The 16,104-nt window shown below is 38.6% G+C and overlaps 1 protein-coding gene and 1 pseudogene across 1 annotated transcript in view; one reads left to right on the top strand and one right to left on the bottom strand.

The window, feature by feature from the left end:
- The window catches only part of rngtt (RNA guanylyltransferase and 5'-phosphatase), a 125,615-nt gene that overhangs the window by 46,036 nt on the left and 63,475 nt on the right, over positions 1 to 16,104 (top strand). Inside the window, exon 11 of the mRNA XM_059513328.1 lies at positions 9,541 to 9,705. Within this exon, the coding sequence (XP_059369311.1) occupies positions 9,541 to 9,705 (165 nt within the window). The remainder of the gene's footprint in view (positions 1 to 9,540; positions 9,706 to 16,104) is intronic.
- LOC132107371 (zinc finger BED domain-containing protein 4-like) lies at positions 1,900 to 2,928 on the bottom strand (annotated as a pseudogene).

Genomic DNA, 16,104 nt, shown 5'->3' with positions numbered 1-16,104 from the left:
GCAAATAAGATGTAAAATTTATAGAGGTTGGTTTTGGAAGATGTCTGCTTTTAAATTGTATCTCTTTCTCGGGTGTCTCTCCTTCTACTCTCATCTCTGCCTCAATAACCCACCTTGGAAACTCTTTGAACACTGCTTATTTTTAAACATTACTTACATGTTTTAGCCCTTGTACATTAAACCCGAAATTTTAAGTGTAAATGGTTTATTGAATATCATAGATGTTTTTAAATCTAATTTTCACAGGACTAAGTGCAATCATTTCCATAGGAGACAACACAGTTGTGAATTTAGTGTGAGGGCGAAAGATTCCCCCACACAGATTTCACAACGAGTTTGGCTTGGTTTTGATCTTCAAGTAAGCATTCACTGGTAGTGATGAAATAATCCAGCTCCTAGACACCCTTGTCACTTTTAATGTTGGAACACTGTAGCGTCATAAAACGTGCATGCACATAAACACATCAATAGCAGGACTTCATTTATTTATTTGTAGAAATACAGTCTGTGGTGCATCAAACCAGACACTCGTTCCAATGCAGAAGTGACCCGAAAGGAGCTTCCTAAAGAGATACGAGTGTTGTCATGGTGTAATACATGAGTCTTCTGTCTACATGAGGATGAATGGTTTAGGAACAGGCCCCTTGGGAGCGGGAAGCAGAGCTTCAGGGCCGTTTTGTCCACGGAGAGCTGCAGTGGATTGCGTTTAACTCGTCTGGAGATGTCTTCTATAGATTGCTTCAAATCCATTTTGTTAGGCGAGTCACAGCCTTTTCTGAGGTGTTAAGTGAGGAGGTGAAGCTTTGATTCGGTCGTAGTGACGTGGATCGGCGGTCCCATCGGAGCGCTGCCATACAGCGGGATGTGGAGATGTTACCATGGAGACGCCGCTGCGGTCGTGATGGAGAGAGAGTAAGGTGGATTATTTCCAGAGCTCCTCACAGCCGCTCTGATGCACATATACACACCGCGTCTGTTCCTTCAGCACGTTCCCTCATCACTCCTAACGGGAACAAATCAAGATTAAACACAATTTGATCTGATCTGATCTTTTCAAATAAGAGGTTTTTGTGCAGTGTAGACATACTCTAGTGTTTAAACAACCCAGTCCACCCAGAGACCTGCTCACGAGAGACAGCTTGACATTTGAGTTTGATGGAGAGAAATACGGGGAAATCAGTTATGAGTGTCTGGGAAGAGTCGGGTCAAGTGGGAATACAGCAAATTGTATTCCAAATTGTGAAATTGTCATTGGTCAAAAGATGTCTATTCCAGAGTCTGTTGATCCAGAAGTTCTCATCTAATTGGACATCACCTTTTCCACATCCTTTTCATTGATGTGCATCCTGATTGAAATCAGTGAATTTGCAGCATAAACTCCAGATTAAGTTTCTTAAGGCGTCGTCTTAGAAGTGGGATCATTCTAAAATGTCTGTCTATCCTGATGGTGAAAGATGTTCTGCAAAATGACAGTCTCAGCCAGGCATTTCGCACTGTGTAATTCTTGGGCTTATCATAATAGGCATGTCCACTTTTTTCATTACAACTTGAAGGCAGTTCAGCACACTAAATGAAGTACTCTGTTACATTCATTTGCACACTTTTTACATTTTGAAATGACAGAGAGAATACTAATAGAATAAAATAAAATAAAATAAAAAACCAGACACATAAGTACAGTTAATAATGCTTGAGGGTAGAGGTCGACAGATATGGGTTTTTCTCTGGCTGATGCCGCTGCCGATACTTAGAAATCAGGGCAGCCGATGGCCGATATGATGCCATATTTTCTTTTTCTTATTTTCCCCTTAATCTCATAGAAGAGAGTTTGAGTATATGTTTATAGCAGTTCATAAGATAGCAATAATAGCTTAATTCATAGTAATAATAATACATGGCTTATGGCACCTTCAGTGTCTCGATCAAATTTGAGATGAGGGCCCACTGGTTTGCAGTTGGGGTTGTAAACTTTCCATGTTCTCCAGCATAAATGTTCAGAGCACGCTTCTGCTCCAGCATCCTCTGCAACATGTGTAACGTGGAGTTCCAACAGGTGGGAACAACCTGAATTATGCTGTGCCGGGGGAGGTCAAGTTCTTCTTGAATGTCACTCAGACGCTGTTTTGTGAGCACAGAGTGGCTGAAGTGTGTAGCACATGTCTTTAACTTGGCGATAATGTCCCCCACTGCTCTCTGACTGCTGATGCCCTCATTTACCACAAGTTGTAATGTGTGTGCACTGCAGCTGAGAGCTGGTATTTCTGCCAATCTGAGGCCTTTAATCATATTAGCACCACTGTCTCGGAGCACCAGCACAACTCTGTCGGGAGTGATGTCCCAATGTTTCAGCATGCTCAGGAACATCTTGCTGATGTATTCTCCAGTGTGGGAGCCAGACATGGCCTTAACATTTAGTACCACTTGTTTTCTTTCCCAGTCACTATTAATGAAATGGCATGTAAGACTCATCAATCACTCCGTCTCCCCAGACCAACAGTCTGTCGTGAACGCCAAATGAGGGCCAGCATTCTCTGAGGTGATCAGTGTTTTGATTTTCCTCTCCACACCTTTCATTATGTTTTCCAGCATGTCTGTGCGGTAATATTTTTCAGTCTTGAGACTATACCGGGGTTCCAGTTTTGCAATTAAACGCCGAAAGCCAACATCCGAGACCACTGTAAATGGCTGGTTGTCTGTAGCAATCATTTCAAGTATTTGTGTATCAATCTTTTTTGACCTCGGGTCAGAATTTTGCCATTTTCTTTGCGATTCGAACATTTGTGCTACAGTAGGCTGACTGAGATTGGCGGAAGCAGCAGCCGCTGCATCTTTTTCTTTTACTGCCTCTTTGTAATCCTGGATGTGGTTTGCCTTCAGGTGATTCCACATGTTTGTAGTATTTTTACTTTTGCCTTTCTCAGCCCCCATGCTTACCAACTTGCTGCATATATTGCATTTGGCCTTCCCTGGTGTTGGCTGGGTGAAGCGCTGCCATAAGGGGGTGGTTTTCTTTTCAGCCATCAGACTGTAATGACTAAAACAGGGGAAAAATACAAGGTTATGTTAGTATTTTTTGTATAGTATCTTGATGTCATCAATAGGGCTGTCGCGGTTAAGAAATTTCCCCTGCGGTTATTATAGGTGCCTCAATAGCGCGATATGCGGTATTACCGCCGTTTTTTTTTTTTACATAATTTATCCTGATTTTGCTGCATACAAAGCTCTATCGTTGAGTTATGTAGCATATATTGTTGCTTTTTTAACTGACAGAGAGACGTTTTAAAACATTTTTGTTTATTGTTAAATGCCAAACAGCAACAAGAACATGCGTTTTCCAATACATTTTTTTAAGAAATCAAAGAGTTTTAACATGTATTAAATGTATTTGCGCGTGACTTTGGACAGCAGCGGAAATCTAGACTGATTATCGCGTCACCACTGGCCCACCAGGACAGTGGATTCGCGCTGGAGTCGATGCACTCCTCATGCAGATAGCGTGTGTGAGCTCGTTATCTGCTGACGCTCTCTTGGATATGGGCACTGACGCTGAGGTTGTCCGTGACTTCAGCAGGTATGCCTGTTACTTTCACGGCTGTATTTTACAGATTTCGCAAAGGCTTCAGCTACTCTTAACTGTCGGCCGTTCTCAGCTGTTCTTTTTGATGTTGCTCCGCGATCTGATGCTTGAGGGGGCAGCTGCGCTGGATGACAGGGGACACTCTAAAACGCTTAACATGGCTTAATGTACTAAGACAGTGATATTAACAGACCAAACTCACTAAAAATCATACTAATAAAGTATACTATCTAAAAAAAAAAACAGATGAGCCCTGAATATGAATGCAACTCGTTTAATAACACGTTAAGCATTTTCCTCCCAAAGAAAAACCGTTATAATAAAAACGCTTAATGTACAAAGACAGTGATTTTTAAAAACCAAACTCACTAAACATTATACTAATAAAGTAGTATACGATGTATAAAAAAAAAAAGAAAAACCTGTTGATCCCTGAATATGAATGCAAGTCGTTTAATAGCACGTTAAGCCTTATGATGGTTTTCTATGAGAGGAAAAGGCTTAACGTGTTATTAAACGCGTTGAATTCATATTCAGGGATCATCTGATTTTTTTGTAGATAATATACTTTATTAGTATGATGTTTAGTGAGTTTGGTCTGTTAATATCACTGTATTGGTACATTAAACCACGTTAAGCGTTTTTCACGTTAAGCGTTTTAGAATGTCCCGATGACCTCAAATTAGATGTATTGCCGCGTCACAGGAACCTTTTTGCAGCAAATTTTGCATATCGGCTCATGTATATTCGCTGGCTCGCCCTTTTCATTGGGTTGAAAGCCAAAATGTTCCCAAACTGGCGACGTGACATTAGGTTTTGGGACGAGATCGAGCGCCTCCCATCGTTTCAGTCGGCCTATTCAAAACAAACGAAGCACCATAAAGCTACAACGGCTCGCGAGAAAATTACAGTCGTGACCATATTGTATCATTAATTTATGTAACATTGAATGCACAGTGACAAATTGAGAAAAAAAAACAAGGCGGCCACAGCCTCATAAAAAAAAAAAAAAACTGAACACTGCGTTTGCTGCGGTTTCTGCGGTTGCTATCTTTCCTCTGCGGTTTGCTTGTCAATAGCGCGGTATTACAATATTGCGGTTATCGCGACAGCCCTAGTCATCAAGTCATTTTATAGATAGGTATAGATATAAAATCTAAAAAATGTTTCATAATTCAGCTAATAATTCAGTGCATTGTAAGTAATACAAGGCTAAAAACATTTCTATCCTCTTCCCAAAAACTTTCCTGAAACATGTTTTTATGGTTTGTTTGTTTTGTTTGACGGACAAAGCTAAATGGACATAACCTAATTGTCGCAAAAAAGGGGAAAAAAAACCTTTAGGCCATATGGTCAAAATTGAATTATTTAATAATATAGAAGTAGTAATAACGTATTTCACTAGTAAATTGTACATGTTTCCATTGTTCGATCGAGCCCGCGCCTCTCTCTCTCACACACACACACACACACACACACAAATTGAAATTTTTCTCTGTAGGACTAGGAAGTGCATTACTTCTCCAGTAGGCAAGACTGTTATCACTTCTGGGGATGGGGACTTCAGACAGATAACCATCTAGCTGTTGAGCAGTTGAGCTTGTCATCTGCCTGACATTTGAGAAATATTTGAGAGAGTGTATTTAAATAGGGACAGGGCATAAATAAATATTTTTATCAAATTAAAGCAGAAATCTAGCAGAAAATCGGCTACAATCTGATATTATGCATGTGTGTGTGTGTGTGTGTGTATATATATATATATATATATATATATATATATATATATATATATAATATGTCACATATATAGTAGCCTAAGAACACATCAGACAACGAGGGTGCATGCCCCTCATCTGGTGCAGAGACGAGTCTTTTTTTCTGAGCTCTGATCTGTCTCCTGCGCTTGGCGCTTCTCCGCATCCAGCACGGCCTGGATCATTTCTTGTGCGCGCTGCCTTATTTCCGCATCCAAGTAATGGTCTTTATAACGCGGATCAAGCACATTCGCGATGAAGTGCAGAGGATCCGAAAAGATCTCAGTGAGACGTGTGCTAACAGACTCTATAAAACTGTACTTTTCTTTGTTTTCACTTCGTGGTCCGTCTTAATCTCTTTGTTAGGAGACGCTTTAGTGCTGCGAATAAAGGAATAAGAAGAGAGAGAATGTTCTCACTGGTGTGAAGTGAATGTTGCGGGGAGCTCGTGGTCTGCGCTATGCAGGTGCACGTGCAGGTTGCGGTTTCTGTTTGCATCATCACAACATTTCGGCCGTGTTGTTTCGGTGATAAAAGTCTATCAGCCGAAAACCGAAAATGCTATTTTCGGCCGAAAATTTTCGGTGGCCGAATATCCGGTTCATCTCTACACACAAATAATATAAGTAAACACTCTGCAACTTCTCGATCGCTCCCGCGCCTCTCCCTCTCCCTCTCTCTCTCACACACACAAATATAAGTAAACACTCTGCGACTTCTCGATCGTTCAATATGTATACATGTCCCGCTCCACCCCTAGTCTACAGTGAAATACACAGTCACACAACATTACACTGTTTGGCCAGCATTTTAACTGTATTTAATCCTATGCTAAAGTTATGCTAAAGTTAGCTGCTGACTAGTGTCACATGCAGCGATGCGATGTTTCTGTTATTCTAACGTCCGTTTTCAGAGCATCCAAGAGAAACAAAGGCATAACAGTAGCACCAAAATGAAGCACAGAAATCCGTGTTGATATTCGGTCCGGTAGATAACGGTCGTTAAGGCACCAGTGCCGCAACGACAACGCTAGCAAAGCAAAGCCAGTCCTTCACTAGCTTATAGTGCATTGGTCTCTTTTTTTATTACTTATTTCTCTGCATTGAGTGACAACAGACACAAACAGAAAAAATAAAAGTCTCAAATTCACTGTCTGTAATTGCAAAATTCTTGCTTAATTATTGTGACATGATAGCAACCCTTCTGCTGTGATAATGCAACCTCAACTACGCTATCAATATCCAAAGTAGCCGAACGTCATGTCATGTTTTTTCTCAAAGTTGGCAGTAACATATCAAAAGTTTTTAATTAAATATAAAGGAGTTATAAGAATTTAATCCTTACCGTTTTCCTTAGGCACTGGAAGCTGAAGGTCTGCGGTCTGCTCACTCTGCTGGAAAATGACTCTAGGGGCAGCGTGCGTCATACACATGTGCGCCTGCATAATATTCGGCTTGATATAGGTGGATATTGGCCGATGCCGATTATGTTAAAAAATGCAAAAAATCGTCCGATTAATCGTCCTATTCTGTATATATAGTACAGACCAAAAGTTTGGACACACCTTCTCATTCAAAGAGTTTTCTTTATTTTCATGACTATGAACATGACTATGAACAGTACTGTGTATATATATATATATATATATATATATAAAATTATTATTTTTCTTTTTTTACAATTGTTTTGATCATGCAAATAGTGTTGTCACGGTACCAAAATTTCAGTATTCGGTACCGATACCAGTGAAAATCCACGGTTCTTGTTACCAATTTCGGTACCAAAGCAAAACACAAAAATATGCTAATTAAAAAAAAATAACTTTTTAGCACTAAAAATAAAACCAATGCCATTCTTTATACTTATTTTCAATTGTGTAAAAGTTTTTCTACAAGTTATATAATTATGAAAAACAGTAAACAAGTTTCACCCAAATTTAATTTGTCTTTTAATTTATGAAATTTAAACACATTTTATTTTTGGTAAATAAAGGGGATTTGCTATTAAAATTAAAACATGGAAGAAATATTGTGATTTATTTCTTTAAAAAATAAAGTTTTATACATTTTTTCAACAGTAGTAGCAGTATCACATACATTTTACTAAATAATAGTAATATTTCTAGCACAATGCCTTCATGTAAAAATTAACTTTTAGGCCTAATGAATGCATATTTGTCATTTTAACTGAACTTAAGACTGGTGGTGATGCTTAAGATATTTTTGGTCATTGAGGGTTTCTGTAAAAAAATAGTAATGGATCATATTAATTATTATTAAAAGATAATACTACTACTAATTCTAAATGCACTATGAATTGATGAGCTGCTGGGTTCATGAATATTAATCACGTTGTCTGCGTTCGGTCAAAATGATTTGCTGAAATCAAAACAGGGACGGTAAGAGATCAGCGCCAGCCAATGAAATTGCCATTTGTGCATTAGCTCCGCCCACTACCGGAGAAACCGGTATGTCTTCTGCTTGTTCGAAAATGAATATGAATAATTCTAAATGAACTCCATTATTTTGACAGGAGAAGACAACAAAGAATAGTTTACATATAGCGTGTCGATTCAGCGTGGTAAGACTCTCGCTTTCTCTCTCTTTGCATGTGTGAGAAACAGCGCTATCAGTAAAGCGACGGTGAGTCGTGCTCCTTCACAAAGAGTTTACAGAGCATCAAATACAGGTGCGCTGTGCGTCCATTGAGATGAACTGAAAAGTTCAGATCGCTTGATGGAGAGAGAACTCTGAAGCTCAGATGATGAAATTAATGCAAGTGTCATGCGCTCTATGTAGTAAACAAACCCGCACGTCTCTGTCATTCATTAATTCACACAGAGACGCGCTGAACACGGATTCATATTTCAAACAACTTTTGCGGCTTAACATTTACAGATACTGGTCCATATGGAGATTTGATTTGATTAATTTATGCTAACTTTGACAAATTCCATGACTGTCCATATTAAAATGTAAGTTTCATTTTCATGACTGGATTTTGAAATTCCATCCTCGTTTTCTGCTTCGCGGAAATCATAGCGCTGAACCCTTTCTTTTATTGTCTATGGCTGAACCGGGTTTGAACGGGACCTCGGTACTACCGGTACTTAAAGAAACCTGGTACCGTCACATTTACATTTTTTCTTGGTACCGAAGTACCGTGTCTTTTGACAACACTACATGCAAAATGTTTGTTACTATAGAAAACAGCAGTTAAAAATTCTATTTTTGACAATGTTTCGGGAATTCAGCTCCTTGGACAAATAAAATGTCTCCGTGGGTGACAGTAATAGGTTCTAAAAGACCAATGAATTGTCATTTGTTACTTGTCTCTGTTGTGGCTGATTAAGATCTCATGCCTGTTTAGAACATGATGAAGGCTGAAAAAACCCCATCTCATTCTGAAATGTATCATCTCAACCACATTTACACATCAGGACTTGCTCAGCATGAAGTGACATGATTTATAACACTGTAAACTACACACAGAGCTTTGCCAGTTATCATGAAGATCATTCACATGTGCACATCTTAAAGATTAAGTATTAGTATTTCAATTTTGTTCGAGCAAAACAGTACAACAAAACACCTTTAAAGAGAAATTGTCAAATATATGAATGAGTGCTGTCAAACGATTAATCGTGATTAATCAGATCCAAAATAAGAGTTTTTGTTTACACAATATATACGTGTGTGTACTGTGTATATTTATTATGTAGCCTATATATAAAGACACAGACATACAGCATATATTTTGAAAATATTTACATGTATAGATTTATATTCATATAAACTATTTATTTTATAAATATATTGAATATATAAATGTAACATTTTTCTTAAATATATACATGCATGTGTGTATTTATATACATAATAAATATACACAGTACACACACATATATTTTGTAAACCAAAACTTTTATTTTGGATGCGATTAATCTCAGTTAATCATTTGACAGCACTAATATTAATATAGACAAGTAATTATTCAAACACAAAGTCTGAATGACATGCCAAGGTAAAATCACAAGCAATTTGCATAACAAAGTTACAATACATCTTGTTATCTTCCAGCATTGCAAATGACAACTGGAAAAGACAAACTGGAGATTTATTTGAGGTGTGGATCTAGTCATGTTGAATCTGAGATGTGTGTGTGTGTGTGTGTGTGTGAATTGTGGCTGTGTGGTTTGTTTTGCAGGGTCAGCCTGTGGGTCAGTGTGACTTCAACAGACGCCTGCTGTGTATCGAGAAGGAGATCATCTCCCCACGATTCGAGAAAATGAGGCTGGGCCAGATTGATAAATCCAAGGAGCCCTTCAGCGTCAGAAACAAGCCTTTCTTCGACATCCACGCTGCACGCAAGGTATTTATCTGTAAATGTCTATGGCTGTGTGTTGTGAAAGGACATGTAAATGTCACTTAAAGGCCAGGTAAATGACTTGAAAACATATCATTTGCAATGTTTATTCACTTTAGTAACCTCTTTAAACTAGCAACTACTAGTAATCCTATCTACGCATCTCCTGCAGTTCTCCACTACTACAGTCACTTTGTAAAACTGTATTCTCTGTGAAGCTGCTTTTAATCCATTTATGAGGTAGAACGCACAGTACCAGTGCAAAGGTGTTGTTCAATGAAAGCGTCCTTCTGATGCTCTTTCAGAAGTTATCTGAAACTTTGAAGGTTGCATCTCAGGAAACACAAAAGAATCAAATGAATCAAGCTTCTGTAAAACATGAAAACACTTGTCTGGTTAATCAACAGGCTCCATGTTTAAATGCAAGATGCTTCTGATGTTTGTGAGCAGCTCTGGAACGAGGGCTACTCCGTGATCACAGTCTATATCCAATGTGCTGGTGATGATAATTACACCAAGCATTAGTCTGTGTAGTTATTTCACCACATATAGACAGTTCAAGGTTCCAGGCAATTGACAAATATATACTAGATATTGACTATTTATTCTACAGTGCATCCATTTCTGTTCATTAAAATGGACAGCCTTGTATTTGGATTGACAGTTCTTGGTCTGGTTCTGTATGTAGTCTCTAAGGAGTCTAGTTTTGTTGACAGACTTAGGGGATCAGTTATTGATCTGGGTCTGGTCTTGACTTCAGCTCTAATTGGTGTAACTGTGGCTTCAAAAACTATTGAACATTTCTAGCCTCATTTCCCAGGAGAAAAGATTCAGCTCATTTGACACACACTCGTCTTTCCCCGATACTAGGGCTCATTGCTAATGGGCGATAAATAGTTATTGATATTTGTTGAAAAAATAAATCCGTACCATCAATAATAAAGTTTTGAGTAACTGTTAATATTTACATCAATCTGCCCAGTACTTTTTTAAAATCCCCAATAATAATGATCACTTTCTCAGATCAGGCTGTTCTGAGATTCTTGGCATAGTGACGTAGTTCTGCACAGGCCCCTCCCACAACTACTGACTGACACAAACCTGCCCTGAGTGAACTGTCATCACGCTGCCATTGTTTCACCACCAGAGCAGGGACATAGACAAGAATGTCTCCTAAGTTATTAAGGGGTTTTGATGTTGGATGTAATAATGAACGTAGCAGTCATTATTTACTCCCTGCATCTGAGCCACTGAAGACACAGTGGATTACTTTTGTTTCTGATCTACACAAATGCATGTATGAAGATGAACTATACAGAATCACATCATCTAAATAACCCTCACAGCCAGAGAATCCAGACAGTACCTTATTTATAAGTCGTTTAAAGATAGACAGAGCATTTAGAACCCCAAAACGCATAACCCGGTATTGGAGGAAGTCATTAGGGGTCACAAATGCAGAGAGTTCTCTTGCTCTAGCAGTCAATGGAACCTGCCAATTTTCTTCTAAAAGATCAAACTTGCTTACAAAAGTTGCAGACCCCATTCTATCCACACAGTAATCTATGTGGGGCAAAGGGTAGCAATCAGGTTTAATGACAGAATTTAGCTTGTCAGTTTAAAATCGGTATATCTATCTAATAATCTATCTGGTTTATTTACAAGTAGGCATGGTGAATTTCAAGCCCTAAAACTGTGTTCAGCCAAGTGATTATCTAACAAGTACCTCACTTCTATTTTCAACAATTCATGTTTCATTGGTTTTACTCTATATGGATGTTGTTTAAACGGCAACGCAGTACCCACATCAGTGTCATGCTCAATTAGGTAGTACAACCAGGTATATGAGTAAACAAGTTAGGGAAAGACTTAACTAACTGAAGAACATAATTTTTCTCCGATTGAGAAAGATGTGGTAAATACTGAGCCAATTTAACATACATTACAGAGTAATTCCTTCGATGACCACATGAGAAGGATAATGAACACAGTCATCCTATACGAAATTCAAGACGAGAATCCTCATCCTCACTCTAGTGTGCAGAGTTATTCAACACAGGGGTTATCAATGCTACCGATGATGCTGAAGGAAAATAAGGCTCGAGGAGGTTTATGTGACAAACCTGGACACCTTACTTTATTAAACAAATGCTCCATTTTGTTTTGGGCTTTCCCCAGTTTCCTCTGGGCAATTGCACGAGCCTCACACAACCGATATCGAAAACCACGAACATAGCCCAAAACATTCAAAGATTCAGGAGGAACCCAATTATCAGCAATAACAGGAATAGGCCCTCGAACTTCATGTCCCAATACCAACTCATTTGGACTCTATACAAGACTTTCCTGAACAACCTCTTGAACTCCTACAAGCAACCAAGGCAACCCCCGTTCCCAATCAGAACCATGTTCCACACAATATGATCGCAACATGGACTTCAAGGTCTGATGAAATCTTTCAAGGGCCCCTTGACTTTGAGGGTGATATGCACTAGAAATGTTATGACTGATTTTTAATTGTCGTAAAAGCCTTAGCAAGTTGACGACTCATAAAATTAGAGCCTTGATCACTCTGGATAACTCTAGGAATGCCAAATATTGACATAATCAGTTAAAGAATAGATTTGAGAATAGATTTGGTAGTAATATATCTTACAGGATATGCAGCTGGATATCGAGTGAATAAGCACATAATGGTCAATAAATACATATGACCTGTCTTTAATCTGTGTAGAGGACCCACAAAATCAACCAGCAAATACTAAAAAGGTTAGCTCATAGCTGGAATAGTTTGAAGAGGAGCCACAGGAATTTTCTGGTTTGACTTACCAGTCAATTGGCACACATGACGAGTTTTAATAAACTTTGAAATGCCTCTTTTTAATCCAGGCCAATAGAATTTTTGTTGCAATCGATCGTAAATTTTCCTCACTCTAACCTAATCACAGAAAACCTAAATTTAAGAGGAACAACCACTTGAACGTAGTCTTTAATGATGGGCTCAGATTTACTAATCCAGCGCCGAAGTTACAATCGAGGGATTTGAAAAAATGTACAAAAGGGTAACTTGGTCTCATGATCCTCACTACATATCATTGGCAACAAAGGTTTTAGTGTTTCACCAACTGACTGTTCTTGAACCAAATTCTCTCGAACTTTGGGGGACAACTCCGTTTTCTCCTGCAAAAGAGACTCCTCCACAAACACATCAGAAACAGACTCATCCTTAATTTTACCATTCTTCTTACTCAAAATACTCTCATCTCCATTATTCTCATTGTCAGGGTGAGAAGAAATCTCCCCTACACATGTACCTGCTCTAAGTAGTTTTCCTCTGGCTTGGGTGACAGCACAGGATGGAAACACGAGGCAAATTTTGACCGTATTCATCAGGGATATCAGCACACACAAGTGTATAAACTATCACTGTTGATGTCACAGGTTTTTGTGTTTCCCAGACATTACCTTGAGCAAGATCATTGCCCAAAATAAAAGTCACACCTGGTACAGGAAGAGAAGATTGAACCCCTACAATCGCCTCTCCATCTACAAGTTCAGATGTAAGATGTATTTTATGCAAAGGAACTTTTGAAAAGGTAGTTTATATACCCCTAATCAATACTTGCTTTACCGTCGCAGTTTGACCTGATAGTGGAAGTACTCCCTCTAACAGAAAAGACTGGGCCGCTCCAGTATCTCTGATGAAGTGTTCGGACAGTTGAAACGGTGCCCAGTGTCATTGTTGGAAATGTCCACCGATTTTGACCAGACCTCTTATTCTGATCACCTGACACTTTACTATGAAAAGAAACTCTGAGTCAAAACAAATTCATCAGCCAATACAGCCACATTGGCTAAGGTAAGGGCCTTTTGTTCATTTAGATAAGTAGACATTGATGCTGGTACACAGTTTTTAAATTCTTCAGCAAGAATCAGTTCTCTTAAATGGTTCAAAGTTCCTGCTTTTTGAGACTGACACCATCTTGTAAACAATTTCTTTTTCGCAAGTAAACTCCACATAAGTTTGTTTCTCAAGTTTTTTTTTATAACCCTGAAATCGTTGGCAATAAGCCTCTGGGCAGTAATCATATGCTTTCAAGATGGCTGCTTTTACCTTTCTAAAATCTACACTCTCGTCTTCTGGAAAAAACACAAACACCACCTGAGCTGTCCCTACCAGAACACACTGCAAATGTGAAGACCAGACTTTAAAGAAGAAGCAACTCTTTCAAAAATGGCAAAATAATTATCTACATCGTGCTCACAAAATGGAGGGACCATCTTAATATTTCGACCTACATCAAAAGATTGCATTACCTGAACAAATATAGAAGCTTCAACTTTCTTAGCTTCTAGTTCAAGTTCCAGTTTCCTAATTTCATATTCCCTCTTCTCACGTTCACTCACATGCAAGAGACAATTCACTAGCACTACTAGTTCCTCTTTCAATCACACAAATTTCCTTTGTTTTGGCTTTTAACGGCTCTCAACATATCCTCCTTGCATTTTTTATAATTACTAATTAAAGTAATAGAATACTTCTATTAATAGAATAAGTTCTAAGACTGGTTCTTTAGTGCACCTTTCTATGAAAATCTCAGAAAGTTCAATATTATACTCCCCAATAGAAGTAATTTTTAACTAGCAACTACTCAACACAGTGATAGTTAAAAAGCCCACCACCTTTTATCTCCAGGCTTGAATTACTAAGTACCTCCCTAACTGATATACCATTAACACAGCTTCGATCAACACACTACAGCAGTAAAACTAAAAAAATCAACAAGGTAGACTACCGTTTTATCGTGCCTCTGATATACAGGTGCTTCTCAATAAATTAGAATGTCATGGAAAAGTTAATTTATTTCAGTAATTCAACTCAAATTGTGAAACTTGTGTATTAAATAAAATCAGTGCACACGGACTGAAGTAGTTTCAGTTTTTGTTTCTTTTAATTGTGATGATTTTGACTCCCAATTCACAATTTCAACAAATTAGAATATGGTGACATGCCAATCAGCTAATCAACTCAAAACACCTACAAGGGTTTCCTGAGCCTTCAAAATGGTCTCTCAGTTTGGTTCTCTAGGCTACACAATCATGGGGAAGACTGCTGATCTGACAGTTGTCCAATAGACAATCATTGACACCCTACACAAGGAGGGTAAGCCACAAACATTCATTGCCAAAGAAGCTGGCTGTTCACAGAGTGCTGTATCCAAGCATGTTAACAGAAAGTTGAGTGGAGGGAAAAAGTGTGGAAGAAAAAGATGCACAATCAACTGAGAGAACCTCCGCCTTAAGAGGATTGTCAAGAAAAATGGATTCAAGAATTTGAGTGAACTTCACAAGGAATGAACTGATGCTGGGGTCAAGGCATCAAGAGCCACCACACACACAACTCAGTTGTTGTATTCCTCTTGTTAAGCCACTCCTGAACCACAGAAAATGTCAGAGGCGTCTTACCTGGGCTAAGGATAAGAACTGGACTGTTGCCTAGTGGTCCAAAGTCTTCTTTTCAGATGAAAGCAAGTTTTGTATTTCATTTGGAAACCAAGGTCCTAGAGTCTGGAGGAAGGTTGGAGAAGATCATAGCCCAAGTCCAGTGTTAGGTTTCCACAGTCTGTGATGATTTGGGTTGCAGTGTCATCTGCTGGTGTTGGTCCATTGTGTTTTTTGAAAACCAAATTCACTGCTCTCGTTTACCAATAAATTTCTGAGCACTTAATGCTTCCTTCTGCTGACCAGCTTTTGGAAGATGCTGATTTCTATTTCCAGCAGGATTTGGCACCTGTCTGTGTTCCGATTGACATGGTCCCTACACATTGTTCATTGCTCCCTACTCCCTGAGCCGGGAAAATCTGTTGAAGTTTACTTCACTTCAGAACATTCATTCACGGATTTGCGCTGCGCAACGTCTTCACACACAGAGAAGTGTGACATCATATACCTCTGTAAATAAATAAAATTTAAATTCACGTCTCGCACACTTCAATTAGAAGTTTTCAAATTCACTTTGAATGGAACATAGACGTTCGCTTGGAACTGGAATCATGGTGGGATATCCTGTGATGTCCACTTCACAGGACATTTATGTTCGAATAGAACAAATGTCTGAAGCGATAAGAGAAACATACAAAATGTGAAACACAGGGGGGCAAGGACTGGAATTGAGATACGCTGCTCTAACTAAGCACAAGCCATTCATATGGAACAAGCCATTCATATGGAAATCCAGAATAGATAGAAAAAAACTCCCCAATCAACCTCAAAAATCCTAGACGAGAACCCCAATTTTATGTTATAGCTGGCTCGTTAACTGCAACATAAAAAAGACCAAACCCAATATTTCAACAATAAGCCAATTTATTATCAAAATATATAAATCAAATAATTAAACAAACC

The sequence above is a fragment of the Carassius carassius genome, chromosome 27 (genome assembly GCF_963082965.1).
Source record: "Carassius carassius chromosome 27, fCarCar2.1, whole genome shotgun sequence".
NCBI lineage: Eukaryota > Metazoa > Chordata > Actinopteri > Cypriniformes > Cyprinidae > Carassius > Carassius carassius.
The sequence above is the reverse complement of the archived record's forward strand: the minus strand, read 5'-3'. Positions and strand labels throughout refer to the sequence as shown.